The 16,459-nt window shown below is 53.5% G+C and overlaps 2 protein-coding genes and 1 long non-coding RNA gene across 5 annotated transcripts; 2 read left to right on the forward strand and 1 right to left on the reverse strand.

Annotated features, from left to right (window-relative positions):
- Nucleotides 1–954: 954 nt before the first annotated feature.
- On the forward strand, nucleotides 955–9,794 carry TTC25 (tetratricopeptide repeat domain 25). Of its 2 annotated transcripts, XM_015651120.2 has the most exons (12): nucleotides 955–1,088; nucleotides 1,480–1,611; nucleotides 1,877–2,030; nucleotides 4,258–4,319; nucleotides 4,979–5,135; nucleotides 5,905–6,129; nucleotides 6,448–6,655; nucleotides 8,142–8,228; nucleotides 8,422–8,618; nucleotides 8,773–8,873; nucleotides 9,081–9,156; nucleotides 9,583–9,794. In XM_015651120.2, exons 1-12 carry the CDS (start codon nucleotides 978–980, stop codon nucleotides 9,684–9,686), a joined length of 1,614 nt encoding a protein of 537 aa, XP_015506606.1. In that variant the 5' UTR covers nucleotides 955–977; the 3' UTR covers nucleotides 9,687–9,794. The 2 variants fall into 2 exon arrangements, with proteins under 2 accessions (XP_015506606.1, XP_033375937.1); XM_033520046.1 differs by lacking the exons at nucleotides 955–1,088; nucleotides 1,480–1,611 and adding an exon at nucleotides 1,665–1,778.
- Nucleotides 9,035–9,927, reverse strand: LOC117245561. The gene is made up of 2 exons (XR_004500338.1): nucleotides 9,791–9,927; nucleotides 9,035–9,618 (listed from the first exon to the last, which is right to left on the reverse strand). It is a non-coding gene; the product is annotated as an uncharacterized LOC117245561 (long non-coding RNA).
- Nucleotides 9,928–10,031: 104 nt separating this feature from the next.
- Nucleotides 10,032–16,120, forward strand: CNP (2',3'-cyclic nucleotide 3' phosphodiesterase). Of its 2 annotated transcripts, none has more exons than XM_015651139.3 (4): nucleotides 10,032–10,090; nucleotides 11,995–12,664; nucleotides 13,205–13,347; nucleotides 13,894–16,120. In XM_015651139.3, exons 1-4 carry the CDS (start codon nucleotides 10,088–10,090, stop codon nucleotides 14,344–14,346), a joined length of 1,269 nt encoding a protein of 422 aa, XP_015506625.1. In that variant the 5' UTR covers nucleotides 10,032–10,087; the 3' UTR covers nucleotides 14,347–16,120. The 2 variants fall into 2 exon arrangements, with proteins under 2 accessions (XP_015506625.1, XP_015506626.1); XM_015651140.3 differs by lacking the exon at nucleotides 10,032–10,090 and adding an exon at nucleotides 11,463–11,570.
- Nucleotides 16,121–16,459: the final 339 nt, after the last annotated feature.

Genomic DNA, 16,459 nt, shown 5'->3' on the forward strand with positions numbered 1-16,459 from the left:
TGGTGTCCCCATGACGGTGTCACCGGGCCGGGCACAGCCCTCGCGAGCACAGCCGTGCTGCCCAACCCGCTGGGGACGGCGAGTTATACCTGCCGGTGCCAGCGGGGGAAAATCTCCCTGCAAAACAGTTACCGAGCGCTTAATCTGCCTGAAATTCCCTGCCCGGCTCCCTGGGGACGGGGTGTGTCAGCCCCGCCGCCCACTCCGGAGCTCGGCAGTGCGTGTGTCCCCACCCTGGCGTGACCCCCACCCTGCCTCCCGCCCCAGCCAGGCCCAGGGCAGCCCCGAGCGTGCTCCGGAGCTGATCTGTCTCGTGGTGACATTAAATGTCACCGGTTCCGAGCGGGACACAAGTTCTCCCCCCGCCCTTACTCTGAGTCACTTGGCAGGAACAAAGTGTTTCAAGCACAAATGTTGGCGCAGGGTCTGAGCCAGGGCCAAGACAAAGTCAGGACTGGAGCGCTGGCGGGACTGAGCCAGCCGCATTTGCCGTTCGGTTTTATTTGGCCAGGATTAGACCCCTCAGCGGTGAAACCGGTACCGGTGCCAGCTGCGAGCTCCAAACCAGTACCGAATAACCGACTGTAGGAAGGCCGTGCGTGCCCTCGTGTTGCCCCTGCGGAACACACAGGCCACTGCCCGCTGGGGCAGAGGAACCGCCTCTGCCCGGTGTTCGGCAGCCGCCGGGGCACCGCGGCTGTCCTGAGCGGCCGCGCTCCCTCCCGTCCCGGCCGGGCAGGGCTGCGGGAACGCAGGTGGAAGAACAGAACCCCACGGGCACGGAGTGGGGTCGGCTCAGAGGCACGGCGAGCACCCGTCGGACCGCAACCGGGATCCGACCGGGGCCGCCCGTGACACCGGGACCCCACGTGGGCGCGGGGCCGGGCGCGCGTTTCGTCACTTCCGGGGCGGGGCAGCTCACCGGAAGCAGGTGTTGCTGTGTAGCCGTTGCTTGGCAACGGCGCCGCGGCGCAGCCATGGCGGACGATGAGTCCTTGCCCGTCGTCACCTTCGGGAGTCTCATGACGGAGGGGACAACCCTGAGCCGGCGCGGCCTGCACGACAAGGCTCTGGGTTGCTTCAATGACGTGAGGGCGCCGCGGCCCGAGGGCACCGGCCTGCCCACGGAGGGATGGGCCTCGGGGGGGCCCCCGCGGTGGGGCGCGGTTCGGTTCAGGCGGGGGAAGAGGCACCGGGGGGACCCGCGGCAAGAGGGGGAGGCACGGAGGGACCTGTCCCCAGATAGGGCAGTTCAGGGACAGTGCAGCGCCTACAGCGCAGAGAAGCGGTGAAAAACAAGAGAATACTATTTTCAGTGAAATACTTGCAGTTTTATCCTCATCCATCATCAAGATCCATGTGGGAACTGTGGCATCAAATACCTGCACTTGTGTATTTGTGGTGTTGAGCCAGCACAGGTGACATCCGTGTGTGGTGACGTGTCCAGCACTGGTGATGTGTCCATGTCTGTGGTTCCAGGCACTGAAGCTGAGAGCAGGAGACAAGCACTGCCTCATCACCCGCTCCAAGTGTTTTCTGAAACTTGGAGACACAGAAAACTCCTTGAAAGATGCTGAAGCCTCGCTTCAAATTGACAAGACATTCCCCGAGGTAACCAGCTAAAACAGGAGGGGCTGACCAAGCTTGTCTGGACCTGTGAGACCCTGCAGGGTCGGAGGCAGAGCTGTGAGGAAAGAGCTCACTCCAAACACTCCTGAGATTGCTGCTGCTCTCGGAGCTGTTGAGGTGCTCAGGCACCTCCAGGTTTGGGGTTTAATGTAAGCAAGTTATTACAGCCCTGGGCTCTCATGTATGCCTGACAGGAGTTAAAGTTTTCCCTAATTTTATTAATTTCTTCCCCCAAATGTGATTTTAGGGGCTTTACCAAAAAGCAGAGGCCCTGTACACCATGGGTGACTTTGAGTTCGCGCTGGTGTTTTACCACCGAGGCCGAAGGCTCCGCCCAGATATGCACAAGTTCCAACTGGGCATCAACAAGGCCGAGGAGGCGATTGTCAACTGCATTGGAAGTAAGAAGTGTCACTTTCTGGCCCCCGTGAGCCTGGACAATGCTGTTCAGGCCACAGCAGATGGCAAATCAGCTCTGCAAGTGACCCAAGAGCCCCACACCAGAGCCTCTCTGCTTCTGGGCCTGTGTTATTTGTGGCTGATAAATCCAGAAGAACCAGGAAGCACCACAAAGAGCCAACCCTGCTCTTTTTTTCTTTCATACTTTTTTTTTTTTTCTCCCCTGAACTGTTTATACACAGTGTCTGATCCCTTTAGTTCTGTAGGTAAATCCTGACACTCCAGTTTTCAAAATCATCATGAAGACTTTCCAGAGAATACAGAGCAGAGCAGCTCATCTCATCAGTGACCTGCTTGTGGCCTCCCAGTACACGAGAGGAGCTGATGAGAGAGTTTGAGACACAATTTACAAGGGCCTGGAGTGCCAGGACAAGGGGTCATGGCTTCCCACTGGCAGAGGGCAGGGTTGGATGGGATATTGGGAAGAAATTCTTCCCTGTGAGGGTGGGCAGGCCCTGGCACTGTTGCCCAGAGAAGCTGTGGCTTCCCCTGGATCCCTGGAAGTGCCCAAGGCCAGGTTGGATGGGGCTTGGAGCACCCTGAGGTAGTGGAAAGTGTCCCTGCCTATGGGAGGTGGAATTCCAGGAGTTGGAACTGGATGAGCTCTAAAGTCCCTTCCAATCTAAACTACTCTGGGATTCCATGATCCTGTGATCTACTTCAAACAGAGACTGTAATGACAGAATCCATTTTGAGACCTTTATCCCTGTATTCAAAGCTTGGAATGAAATGTGCCATGCTACCTCAGACTGGCCTCCTGAAATCCTGACTCTCCTCCAGTTTTCATTGCAAAAGAGCAGTGAAACTGTTGACTCTTTTAACGAGCTCTGCTTTCACCGTTCCTGGCTCAGATCACCGAGCGGGTCCTGTAGAGACAGGAAAGGCCAAGGACCTCGTGGGGTTCAAAACAAACAGAAAACTCGTCCCTTTTCACTTAGTTTTTCTCTCAGCCCTGCCAGCAGACATGGACAGGATGTGCCCCTCTGTGGGACACAGACACAGCTCGCCTGGGGCTGCCACCTCTGACACGTGAGTGGAACACCCGTGCCGGGCTCCTCTGGGGCTGCCAAACCTGCAGGGTGGGTTGGAGCCACCCCAGTGGATCCCAGAGCCTGTCCCTGCCCAGTGCACGCCCCACTCACACCCCACACAGATTCCCAGCTAGGCCAGGGCCTCCCTCTCACAGGATTTCAAAACTTCAGCCCTCCCCCAGTGCCAGGGATTAACACGTGCCAGTGGCACCAAAGCCTGCAGCGCTTTCATATGGGGTAGTTATTTAAAAAAACAGGGAAGGTTTCCAGATCTGGCTTGTTTTCCTCCATTCCTGCTGCTTCCTGAGCTTAGCACAATGCTCAGGTATCATCAGAGCTCCAGCTGAAATCTTCCCAGCTGAATATCCCACGCCAAGAGCTCTAACCACCTTTGGACCCCTTGGGCTGCAGGCACAAGGATGGATTAAAATCTAGAAAACTCTTACTTTAAATCAGTCAATAGCTCTGAGATGCAGGGAAGCATGGAAACACGTCAGCATAGATCTAGATGTTTGAATAGTTGGGAAATACACACACATTAACAGGGTACATCCCCAAACTGCTTCCCTGGCTCTGCTTCACCTGGATGGATGGCAACACCTGCTCCCATGGCCTGCCTGGCTTGTGCTGCTGGTCTGGGCCCCGTGGCTGTGCCAGAGGGAATTCTGCAGCAGCCTTGGAGGCTCTGTCCTTCCCTCAGAGCAGACAAAGCTGTTCCTCACTCTCCCCTCCCAGGCTGCAGACAGATGGTGGTACTGGGAGTCAAGTGAAAACACAATGAGCCTTTTGCCCTAATCAGTGCACAAACCTTTAAAATATCTTTCCTTCCATTTTATGCTCCAGCTGTGACCCCCCAGAAGAACCTCCATCCTTCTCCTCCAGTTTCCATGCAGGATGTACCCTCTCTGTAGGAATATTGCAACAGGAGCCCCTGGTGCCCTGTGAATTAAAATCCCAAGAGGAGCTAGAGGATGAGCTGTGTTCCCTGCTCCCAGAACACCCCCATTCCATGGGAAAGAATTAGAAAATCTTTGGTTGAAACCAATTGTTTTTGGCTTGGCATCTTTCTGGGCATTTTGCTGACAACATCCTGCATGGCTGCTGTGCAGCACTAACACAGACTCCTCTGTGTCTGCAGACCCATCCTCGCTGAAGCTGGAGAGCAAGGAGGAGCTGTGCTTTGTGAGCAGGCAGGCAGAGGTACAGCACGGGGCTCTTGCTGAAGGAGTTTCTAGAGTTGTTGTAATGCTGAAAGGGGCACCAGGGGAGTGACAGTCCCTGCAGGGACAGGGAGCAGGGGGCATGCTGAAGGGCCTCTTGAGCATTAAAAGCCTGTCCTGAGAGTGTTTGTCACTGCTTCTAATGCAGGTCTGGCTCAAGCCACCCAGAATTTAAAGGGGAAGGCAGAAGGGCAGGAGGAGCCACCATGCAGGAACAAAACTCAGAATTTCTCCTCCAGTCCATATCTGGGGGTGTTGCCAGTCACCCATCCGAGGCTAATGAGTAACAGCCCAGAGGTCGAGGAGAGCACAGCGAGCTCCAATATTGACTTTGGGTTTACCTGATGTTTAAGGGTCACAGTTTTGATAATGGACACTTTCTTTATTGCTTCACTTTTGGGTGTTCCATTGCAGTAGTGTCTTGTTCCTCTGAGAGGTCAGAACTAGTTCTTACCCTTTCTGTAACACCCTTGTGGTCCTCAGGGAGCACAACTGGCTGCAAAATTTCAGTTTCTCATGGCCAAAACAGCTGGGTTTTTTTGTTTTTATTTTAAAAATAAGCTGCCTTATATGGAGTATAAACAGAATTCTGCTCATTCCAGTGTTCCCCACTGATGCACTCCTTTCCTTTTTTTCTAGCTGCAGAGCAAAAAAGACAAACAGAAACAGCAAAACAAACCAAAGGATCAAAAGGATCAAAAACAGACAAAGAAGCAGAGTCCAAAAACAGAGCAACAGCTTCTGGGAGAGCTTTATGCTGACAAGGCATACCTGGAGAAGTTGCTCAAGGATGAAGGTATTTCTCTTTCTCAGCAGATTCTATTTTTCTTTCATCCCTTTTTTATTCTTCTTTATTTCTTTTCTTCTTTTATATTCCTGTGACTCTTCATTAGTTGTACCAGAGCTCACATAGCACATGGTGCTCGCAGTGGTGGGGACACAGGCAGGTGTTTGCTCATGGGCTGTGGGTTTGTTATAAATGCTGTTAAGGTCAAGATGCAGGAATTGGAGAAGTATCTTATTTTAGAAAAAGGCACAAAGATGATTCTCCTTTAGTCATATTTCTAGGGAACTTTTCACCCAGAAATAGAGAAGTGATTAAGGTTTGGTTTGCTCACAGGTTTTACAGTGTTGCCAGTATTAATTACACATGTGGGCGGTCTGGTTTGCAGGCAGGTAAAAACCTTCTCAGTTTCCATCTGCCAGCCTGATCCACAGCACTGTTCAAAGTGCCCTGTCAATACAGATGTGCCATACAGATGATTTGTCCCAGAGGACAAGTACTCAGCACAGCTGGCCCCACTTACAGGGCCCCTTCTTGGCTCTGATCAGCAGAGAAGGCAGCAGATATGAGGCTGGAACAGCAGCTCAGCTCACTGAACCACACAGGATGGGTAACAGTTCATTGTTAACTCCCCCATCACCTCAGCTCTGATTAGCACGTGGCACTTTAACATCCAGGACTGTCTGTGTCAGAACAGAAAAACGTTCCAAATCAATTCCCCACTGAGCTGCAGCTCAGGTCCGTTGATTCTCACCTGGGTTCTATCTTATCTCATTTCCAGACTTGATGCAGAGCAGCACAAGGCAGGGGATCAAAGTCATGGACCTGGTTTTGGATGGCATCTCCTACCTGAACCACCGGCGGGACTTCTGGCAGCAGCAGAAGCCGATTTACGCCCGGGTGTACGAGCGCAAGGTCCTGCGGCAGGGGCGGCTGCAGGACAAGAAACAGAAACCATCTGACATTAGCAGATCCATCGCAAAGAATATGGAGGATATTGATCTGTGTAGGTTCCTGGCTGGCAGCTGAGTGCCTCCCAGTGCTGTGGGGAGCTCTAACTATTCCCAAGCTTTGTCTGAGGGTTAGCCACTTCACCAGGTCTCGCTTTCTGAGTATCACAGAATCCCAAGATGGTTTGGGTTGGAAGGGACCTTGAAGTTCATCCTGTTCCACCCTCCACCATGGGCAGGGACACCTTCCACTATCCCAGGTTGCTCCAAGCCCCATCCAAACTGGCCTGGAACACTTCCAGGGATGGGGAACTCACAGCTTCTCAATGTCTGTGTGTCACACTCCGCTGTCAAACTCTGCTCCCTGTCCCCAGTGCTGGCCAGAGGTTCTGCTGAGGAAAGCTGCAGGAAAGCTGAGCGTATGCTGAAAAAGATCCAAACCTGGTCTGAGAATGAAGTTCCCAACAAGAATGAACTGATTGGGAACCTCCACAGCTGCATTGGGAGTGCACAGTTGGCCATGGGACAGATGGAGGCAGCTTTGCGCAGCCATAAGATGGATCTGGATTGTGCCAGGCAGAAGTAAGTTCTGGGAAGTTCAGGTGGGTGGAGAAAGGGGAAAGTGCCTCTGTGGGGGTGTTTTAGCATTAGGTAATGCAATTCTCACCTGGGGAGTTTAACAGGGTTACACATTCAGCTCTGCCCAAGTGTTCTGTGGTGACTTTTTATCTTCACTATTTCAAACTAAGGAGCCTGAAGCAGATTTTTAAGGATCCACAGCACAGGGCACATCAAAATCTCTGCTGTAGTAAAGCAAAAGAACACAAGTCCCAGTCTCAAGCGTTTCCTTCTCAGGATGATCAGGCTTGAAATTGCACCAGTTTTCTGCTACATTTTGTCTTAAACTCCTTTTCATAGAGACCATTAAGCATGGCTTGAAATAAAGGTCTCTTCCAGGTGCACTTGCCTGTCTGCACTGGACACATCCAATGGCTCTTGAACCACAGTGGAGCAAAATGTAGTCTTAAATTTAGCAAGAGTTTGCAAAGCATAGCAGAAATCATGGCACGGTGGCTTGAAGCGATTTGGGACTTCTGTTTGGCAGTAGCGCACTGAGCTTTTAAAATGTCACTGAGGGGTTGTTTCTCATTTTCAAAAATCCATTTGGGAACGAATGTTGGTTTAGGAAAAGGCTGCCTCTCTCCTGGTGATGCCGCTCCCCGAGCAGGGCCAGGTAAAGGCAGGAATTACAGCAGAGGAGACGCCGGGGTTGGGACCGCTCTGAACGGGAAGGACCGGCGGTGACGGGCGGGCCGCGCCCTCTGGCGGCTGCAGCCGGTAATGACGTTAATGACTCGTTAATGACTCGTTAATGACTCGTTAATGACTCGCGTTAATGACCCCGTGACGGCGCGGGGTTTGAACTGGATGATCCTTACGGTCCCTTCCCACCCAAACCGGTCTGCGATTCCATCCCATCGCATTTATCTGCTCCTCGCATTGACTTTTCCATCTCCAAGGTAAGGGTAGGCAAGGGCACTTCTGAAGATGAGAATGAGGATAATTAAGTAAAAATAAAAGCCTACAGAGCCTGTTATTACAGAGGGAGTTGCCTGTAGCATGGAGCAAAGCTTGGTCCAAGCACGGGACCAGTGCCGGTGTCAGGAGCCTGCAGACACACTGCAGACACCTTTTTGGATCTTTGTTTTGGAAGACAAAAATAATCTGACTTTCAGGGACACAGAGGGAAACAGGCAAAGAAAACTAGAAAGACTTTCCCAAGGACTGCTAAATTTGCACACAAATTAATAATAATAATCAAAGGCAAAGCTAAATCATTTCCCCTGTGGAAATGATTGCCTAAACCATTTCTTCATGGGGTCAGCTGTAGATAAAATCAAAAATCAACCTTAATTTCATGACTTTCAGCCTGACATGGGCCCTTTGCTTCCCAACACTTCTCTGAGAGCACGGGGAGCACCAGAGGGACCATGAGGCTGAAGAAACCCAGAGTGAGTGAGGAACAGGACGATGTCAGTGCCACAATCCCTTTGTCTCCCTGTCTCAGCTCTCTGACAGATGCCGTGTCCCGGGCCCTGGACAACATCGGCCACGTGTACGCCCGAATTGGCAAGTTCCAGCAGGCCATCAACACGTATGTACAGCCCAGCAGCAAAGGCATCAGGGGATGACTGACCCAGGTCATGGTCCTTCAGTGGTGTGTCCTCACTGCAGCCATGCCTGGGGACATTTTCACACCTGAACCCTTTGCTATCACACCAGTGGTTGTGTGGTAACTGTACCCAGTGAGGGTTGATGAAGGTATGTCTGTTTTACTCTGCTTGAAGCTGGGAGGAGAAGATTCCACTGGCCCAATCCAGCCTGGAGAAGGCCTGGCTGTTCCATGAAATTGGGCGGTGCTACCTCGAGCTGGATAAAGCTGAAGTAGCCCAAGATTATGGCCAGAAGTCCCTGCAGTCAGCAGATGAAGAGGGAGATGTGGAGTGGCAGCTCCACGCCACCGTGCTGGTGGCACAGGCACAAGGTAAAGATGTGGGCACAGGTTTTGCTCTCAGGGTGGAGAAGCAGGTCTGAAAACATCTCTAGGATTTAACAGCCAAAACAACTGCTCAGATTGGCTTGATTATTTCTTACTCCTGATTCTGGGCTAAAGCAGCTGATATCCTTGTCTGTTCCAGTGAAAATGAAAGACTACCGCTCTGCAATCATGAATTTTGAAAGGGCTCTGGAGAAGGCGAAGCTTGTGCCCAGTGAAACTGCTCAAAATGCCATCATAGCGGTAAGGGGGCTGCTGAGGGGAGGAGGAGCTCTGGGCAGCCTCTGTCAGTAGCTGCTATCCCAGCTGGGATACTCCAGCCAGTAGAATGCTGTAGAAATGCAGTTTTCCAGTAGGAAAGGATCTGATAATGATAGCAGAGAACAAAAGAACAGAGAAAAAAAGTAGTTGCATTTCTGGGGCTTTTATTAAGAATTTCATCCCTTTCAGGCCTTGGATAATGTGAGCAAAAGCTTCATTGCAGAGCTGAACAAAAGCCACAAAGATGGGATTCTCTCACTTAAAGGTACTTGTACCTCTACAGCCAAAAATGGGAAAAAAAACCCCACTCTCCTGTTCTGCATATCCAGCAGCACCTTAGAATTCCCACAGCACACATTTCCTTGCAAGTATTGAATTAAAATCCTGGTGGAAGTCCAGCATTGCTTCAGCTGCGCTCCCAGGTCCGGCCGTGCCCAGCTGAGGGCAGGAGATGGCAGCGCTCCCTGAGTGTCCCCTGCAGGCTGTCACCGACACCCCGGGCCTGGCCCGTCCTCCTGGGCTTCGCTGGGGGGTCCTGGCAGGGCGCTGTGCCCTCAGTGCCCGTGCAGCCCAGCGCCTGCCCTGCCAGGACCCAAAGGGGAATGAGAGATTCCTGCTGAGGCTGAGGGAACCTTTCTTGTGCCCAACTGCTGAGTTCTAGGACTTGGCTTGTTTTCTTTTCCTTTCCCAGATCGCCTCTTCAGCAGTGAAGACATAAAAAACACCCCTGAGAACGTGAAAGAGGAAGGGAATGAAGATGAAAAGCCGTCAGAGGAAGCCAGAAACGGTACATAAGCAGACGGAAACACAAGGGGAAAACACAAGGAAATAAAGGGGAGCAGTGGGGAAAAGTAGAGCCTAGGCGGGAAGATGAAATAAATATTGAGCAAGCGTCATACCCAGCACTGGAGTGGTGTCAGGAGTAGGGAAGGAGCTGGTCTGAGCCGCTGCCGTACTCGGAGCGCTGCCTCCCCCCTCCCCGTACCCCGGGCAGCATCCCCGGCACCGGCTCCTCCGCGGCCGGGCGGGGCGGGGGCCGAGCCCCGGAACCGCCGCCCCGGGGAGGGTTCGGCCCGGCCCCCGGGGGCGGGCGGGCCCCGGGGCTATGAAAGGAGCCGCGGCCGCGCCCGCCCCAGAGCCGCTTCCCCGCCGCGCCGCTCCGCACCGGCGGCCGCCCCGGAGCCGCTGCCCTCACCATGGTAAGCGGGGCCGGCGGGATGGGGACTCCCACCGGGATTAGCGTGGGGATCGGGGCCGCCGCTCCGCCCGGCAGAGGTCCCGGTTCCCGGAGGGCGGAAGCGCCGGCGGCGTGGCCGACACGTGGGCGCCGGGTCCTGGGGGGGTGCGGAGGGAGCCGGACCCCGAGAACGGCCCCGGGGACCCGCGGCTCCGACTCGGGGGTCCCGGGACACCCTGGGGGCTGCCGGGGCACGGACAGCCCGGGAGCGGGGGCGATCGCTCCCTCCGCTGGCCCCTGTTCCGTGGGGAGCAGGAGACAAGCGGGAGCTGTGTGGGGGCGGCGGGGGGGCCGGTCCCGGCTCAATGGGAGATTGTCCGGCCAGACCCCGCTCCCCCGGGCTCTGCGGAGCCTTTGTCCGCCCGGCCCGGCCCGTGAAGGCGCCCGTTGTCCCCGAGCCGGCGGCGAACAATGGCCCGGGGGGGCCGCGATTGTTCCTTTGTTCACGGGGCTGAAAAGCGCCTCAGTCCCCTCAGCAGCTGCCGCGGCAGAACAGCGGCCCCGGTCCCCGCCCGCGGGACGGCCCGGCCCGGTGCGGGGACGGCCCGGCCCGGTGCGGGGACTGCCCGGCCCGGTGCCGGCAAGCTGGGCACTGTGCTGCGGGAAGGAGCAGCGCTCCAGGTCACTCACCCGCTCCCTCCGGTGTGAGCACTTTGAGCCCCCCGAGGTCCCTGGGGAGCCCTGCTGCTCTCAGGTTTGTCCCCGTCTGGGAGTGAGGCTGCAGCTGAGCCCCGTGGGAACTGTGGGGTTCTGCTCCTGCTCCCAGGACATTTGGAACCAAAACCTTCTGGAATAAAGAGATGGGAAAATCAACATCGGAAGTGTTTTTAAAAAACTGTGAACTGGAAAACATTTTTCTGGCCCAGGCAGAGCAGTTATGTTTTACATAAAACTTCTCAATTTTTGCATCAAAGGCAAAACTCACTTCTTGGGTATTGCTCCCGTGGTCTTTGGTTTCAGCAGGTGCAGTGGATCCCAGGCTGGGCTGGCCCACAGACAGCTCTGGGGGTGGAAAGTTCATGTATTGACCCAACAAACAGTGTCTGCCTCGTTGATGCTATTGAGGACTTGCACAGCTGAAGAAATCCCTCGTTTCCTTTCAGTCCCGTGTTTTCCCAGGCCCTACTGGGAATTAATCTGGGATTCCGCTTACCAGAGCTGCTGGCAGGAGGGGAGGGAGAGCCTGTGCCAGCTCCCAGCGGCATCTCCTGCTCACTGCTGCCAACCACGAGTGTTTCATTTCCTCCAGCACTCGAGGTTTCACTTTCGAGTTCTGCCTGGCAGCTGCTGGGAGGGGTTTGGCTTTCCTGGAAGCCATCTCAGTTGTTCTTCCCAAGAGAAGCCCAAATTCCTGCGAGGCTCTCAGCTGCTGATCCTCAGCGTTATCCTTGCCGGGTGCCCTAGGGAACAGCCCTTCCTTGGGAGGAGAGTTTGTGGTTCAGGTGAGGGGACAGGCGTGTGGCAGCTCTCAACCTGCTGGACTTTCAGTTCCTGTTGGGCTCCTCCACGGCTCACTGCTCTCGCATCCGGCAGCCACAGGGGTTTGTTTGAGCGTTCAGACTGAATGTGCCACACGAGGAGCTCTGCCCGGGCTGGGACTTTGTGGCAGCTCATGGTGCCTTGAGAAACCTCTTCTGGGTGGGGCAGGACTGCAGCTGCCAAGGCCAGAGCGGGGAGCAGGGCTGAACCTTCAACCCTTGGGTGGGAGGCAGTGGATCCCTGCTGTGGGAGAAGGTGTCAGGGCACCCAAGTGAGGGAGTGTGGGGGAGATGCTCCCTGTGCCCCATCCTTTCCACTAAAGTCTCAGCAGAGCCACATTTTCTCTGGGGTTCCTGCCCTGCAAAGTGTTTTCTCCTTCCATTTCAGAACAAAGGCTTCTCCAAGAAGAGTCACACTTTCCTGCCTAAAATATTTAGAAAAATGTCTACTCAATCAGCGAAAGAGAGACCTGAGAGTTTGCATTTCCCATTCCTGGATGATGAAGAAACCATCTCCACACTCAAAGAATCCAAAACCTTTTTCATCCTCCGGGGCCTGCCTGGCAGCGGGAAGTCCACCCTCGCCCAGGCCATCCACGATCGGTACAAAGACGCCTGCAGGGTCATCTCTGTCGATCACTATAAAATCACACCTCTAATAAGAAGCACCATTCCTGAAGAGTACTCCAAGGTGGATGAGGATCTAGTTGACTATTGCAAACGGGAGATCAGCGTCATCGTTTTGGATGACACTCACCATGAGCGGGAACGGCTGGACCAGCTCTTTGACATTGCCGACAAGTACCGGTACAAAGTCATCTTTGCCGAACCCAAAACCCCGTGGCGCTTGGATTGTCCCCAGCTAAAGGACAAGAATCAATGGAAACTAACTGTGGAAGAGCTGAAGAAGATGAAGCCAAGCTTGGAGAAGGAATTCCTCCCCATGTATTTTGGGTGGTTTTTGAGCAAAAGAAGTTCGGAGATCCTGAGGAAGGCTGGCCAGGCATTCTTGGATGAGCTTGGGAGTCTCAAAGCCTTCAAAAAGGAGAGTAAATACTGTATGTATAGATGTTGTCTTACCACATCCTTACCTGTTGATGTTAACAAGTCTGATCAGCTTCTAAAGCTGTCAACAACAAAAGCTTTTTAAAGCTACTAACCTGGTCCTCATAGTTGACAAAGTTGCTTTTGTAAGTAAAAATAAAGAGTTTTTCCCATGTCTTTTTAGCTCTGGCACCACAGGGCACTGAGCTCGGGCAGCAGCAGCAGGACATGGGATCCTGGGTGTCCCCTGGTTCCAACGGCTTGGGTGGGAAAAAGGCAAAGAGGAATGGGCAAGGCTGAACAATCCCATCCCTTAGGGGACCCTCACATCATCAGGTTTAAGATGAGCCACGATGGTGCACAGGAGTTTCTGTTCTCTGCCGTGAGCCTGGGAGGAGGGAGGGGTTTGGTTTCCCACCCAGCACTCCCCAGCAGTCAGAGAGATGAGATGTGAAGGCTGGGGTAGGGGAGGGAGCTGAGACTGGACCAGGGCTCGTGGGTTGACATTGGGGGAATCACTTTGTGACAGTGACATTGTTTACCTGTATCTGCAGTTCCTTCTGCTATCGAAGATCCCAAAATAAAAATAGATCTCACCAGCTACTTTGTGAAGAGGCCACCTGGGGTCCTGCACTGCACCACAAAATACACTGAGTTTGGAAAAGCAGCCGGAGCTGAGGAATATGCGCAGCAGGAAGTGAGTGTTGGGGTCCCACCTCCTCCTTCCATGTCCTCTCCCTCCCCAGCAGGGTGTCCATGAGCCTGGGAGAGGGTTGGGAATGGGCTTTGCTCTGACCCAAGAGGCCAAATACAGGGACAGCAACTCTGTCCATGTGGCCTGTGCAGAGAAAACTCCAAATTGTTGAGATGGTGATCGTTTCCTGTTTCCAAACAAAATACTCCCACTTTCCCTGATCACACATGGCTTCCAGCATCATCTCTGACAGCTTGAGCTAAATGATAATGAATTGAGGGACTTAGATTCCCAGATCGATTATTTCAGAGCACATAAGCCCAGTTTAAATATTGGAATTTGTGAAGAACAAAGACGTTACCAGCTCCAAATCCACGGAGCTGGGGTGTCAGGCACTGACCTTCTCCCTGCTCTGGGTGTTTTGACCATGTCACAGCAAGAGCTGCCATGAGCTGTCCCCGAGCCTGGGGACGGTGACCCCAGGGCAGCGCCGTCAATCCCCACCCCCAGGCGCTAACGCTGTCCCTTGTGCGTGTCCCTCTCCTCCAGGCCGTGAAGGCTTCCTACGGCAAAGGCTTCACCCTCTCCATCTCGGCGCTGTTCATCACCACAAAGACTGTCGGGGCTCGCATCGAGCTGAGCGAGCAGCAGCTGCTGCTCTGGCCCGGGGACGCCGACAAGATCCTGCCCACGGACAACCTCCCGCGGGGCAGCCGCGCCCACATCACCCTCGGCTGCGCCAACGGCGTCGAAGCCGTCCAGACCGGGCTCGACCTGCTGGAGTTTGTGAAGCTGGAAAAGGCAGGGAACAAAGGGGAGCAAGTGGGGGAAATTGGAGGAGGGAAACTGCTGTATTTTGATAACGGTATGTGGATGCTTGTCCTGTCTAAAAAGATTGATGTGAGGGCGATATTTTCGGGATACTATGGGAAGGGAAAACTTGTGCCAACGCAGAGCACCAACAAACGGGGCTCTGCCTTTAGCTCCTGCACCATCATCTAGGAGCACAGGCAGGGCAGCTCCTCGGTTTGTTTTTAAAAGGCAAGTAACTCCTGTAACCTTAAAAGTGTAAAGAGAAATAATTCTACCTTTACTAAAGTAAACCCTCCTGCCCACCCCAGCGTGAAGCCTCTGGGGAGTTATTGGCCTCAGAAAAGGAAGAAAACAAGCAAGTCCTGACTGAAATTGTCACGGATTTTAATATGAGTTTTGGAGGGAACCAGCTGGGGTGTCCTGCTTGTTTTCTTCCTTGGAGAAAGATCAACTCTGGGGCTTTTATCGCTTCCCTCTGAACCACAATCGTTCGATCTTTACCTGTTGGCACTGACCAAAGCCTGTCAGTCGCTGGTCTGAAGCCAAGGGAACTGCAGGATGTCCCTCCCCTCCCACAGCCAGGGACTGACATCGGCCATTCTGGGTCAGAACCAGCGAGACCCAGGCGTGGGTCACTCCTGTCAGGAGTCCTGTCCTTACCAAGGGTTTACTAAGGTTTTACTAAGGACAGACCTCGCTGAGGGCAGCAGGTCCTGGCAGAATCGCAGGCCAGTCCCGCAGCTGCCCAGTGGGCTCCATCCCAGCTCCTGTCCCTCACAGCAGAGATGCTCTGGGGACAGCCAGGAGGAGGGCACTGTGCCAGGTTATGTCTTAAAGACACCAACCATGAACTTTGGGGAAAAATCAAGTGAAACAACAGGACAGGGAGCCAATTCCTGCAAAGCAGCTCCAGCCCCTTCCTTCCACCTGGGCTGGACCAAGAACCATCCCACGTCCTGTAGGGAACAATCCTGCCTTGGCAGGGAGTGGAAGAGATGAACTAACATCTTTTCCATCTTATTTGATATAAACTAAAATCATGTTTGAAGTACACAACTGGACTTCATGCAAGATTTTACTCCCTCTAATGCACTTGAATGTTAAGAGTTAGGCTGGAGTAACCCTGTAGTGTAGGAAGCAGAGGCACCGTAACTGTGTAACTCATGTCTGCTTGAACCTAAACCCTGGCTGGAAGTTACTGACCCAGCACTTTTGTCATTAAATCTGTTTTATTGAAACTTGGGTTTGTGCTGTGCCAGGCCCTGGCCCAGCAGGGCGGTGGCTCCTGGGCATGGTTTAACACAAAGCTCCACTAACAGCCCCAGGTAAGGTCCCAGCTCGACCTCCTGCTCTGGCTCAGGGTCTGGGGAGCAGCAGAGTGACATTAACCCACACTAACACTGTAAATACTGACTGTGTTTGAGGCGTGGGCTGGGCTGGGGCAGAGCTCACCCCGAGCCCAATGTTGCTGGGGCAAGGAGCATTTCTTCTCTGACTGTTGAGGCCAAAAGCAGAGAGAGCTTTGGTGCTTTTCTGGTACCAAACACTCTACCATGAAAGCAAAATACTTCCTGCTGTTCAGAAGCAAAGGATAAGAATAAATTCTCATTATAACATAAAATAGCGAGCTATAAACCCACCCAGAGCACCTGTGACCCTTCATGGAGAAACCCCTCTGAGCTTCTGCACTGGCAGCAGCCGAGTGCCCAACGCTCAGCCAGGGCCTCTCCTGACAGAACCTCCAGGGTTTGTTCCACCAAAGCTCTACAAGGAATTTGCCAGCACCTGCTCAGGGGCTGGCTGAGCCCACTCCCCCAGTGCCCAGATCACTCCAGCACTGGAATCAACAGCTGGAATATCTCCTTCATCTGCCTGTTCAAGAACAACAGTGACACTGTCGTTGTTTGAGTTTTTATTAGTTTGTACATCATATACAGTTTATAATAAAGTAAAACCGATTGCATATGAGTCTGCTCAGGCTGATTTCCCATACAAACACGGCATCAGGAGTTCTGCTAAGGAAGTAAACAACAAATATTCACATTTTTACCATTCACATCCTAGAAAGGTCGAAGAGGGACAGTTGGTACCGATGCGGAGCCCGGCTGGAAGAGGATGAGGAGTTTGGCAAAGCAATGAGACAGCGATTGCTCCATGCAATTCCCCTTTCCTCCCAGGGAAAGGTTGAGCTATGTACACTGAGGTAAACATTCCGAATTCCAATTCAGATAAATACGGCAGCGCAGGGACAAGCTCCTCTCCGAGTGGCTTCGCATCGGTGCCTGGATTTGTCCTGACTATT

This window comes from Parus major, chromosome 27 (genome assembly GCF_001522545.3).
Source record: "Parus major isolate Abel chromosome 27, Parus_major1.1, whole genome shotgun sequence".
NCBI lineage: Eukaryota > Metazoa > Chordata > Aves > Passeriformes > Paridae > Parus > Parus major.

Coding starts and splice junctions, on each gene's coding strand:
- TTC25 (XM_015651120.2), top strand. CDS start 978: ATGGCGGACGATGAGTCCTTGCCCGTCGTCACCTTCGGGAGTCTCATG. Junction 8,619..8,772: donor GCTGGTGGCACAGGCACAAG/GTAAAGATGTGG, acceptor TGTCTGTTCCAG/TGAAAATGAAAGACTACCGC. Junction 8,874..9,080: donor CTCAAAATGCCATCATAGCG/GTAAGGGGGCTG, acceptor CATCCCTTTCAG/GCCTTGGATAATGTGAGCAA.
- CNP (XM_015651139.3), top strand. Junction 12,665..13,204: donor CAAAAAGGAGAGTAAATACT/GTATGTATAGAT, acceptor CTGTATCTGCAG/TTCCTTCTGCTATCGAAGAT. Junction 13,348..13,893: donor AGGAATATGCGCAGCAGGAA/GTGAGTGTTGGG, acceptor CCTCTCCTCCAG/GCCGTGAAGGCTTCCTACGG.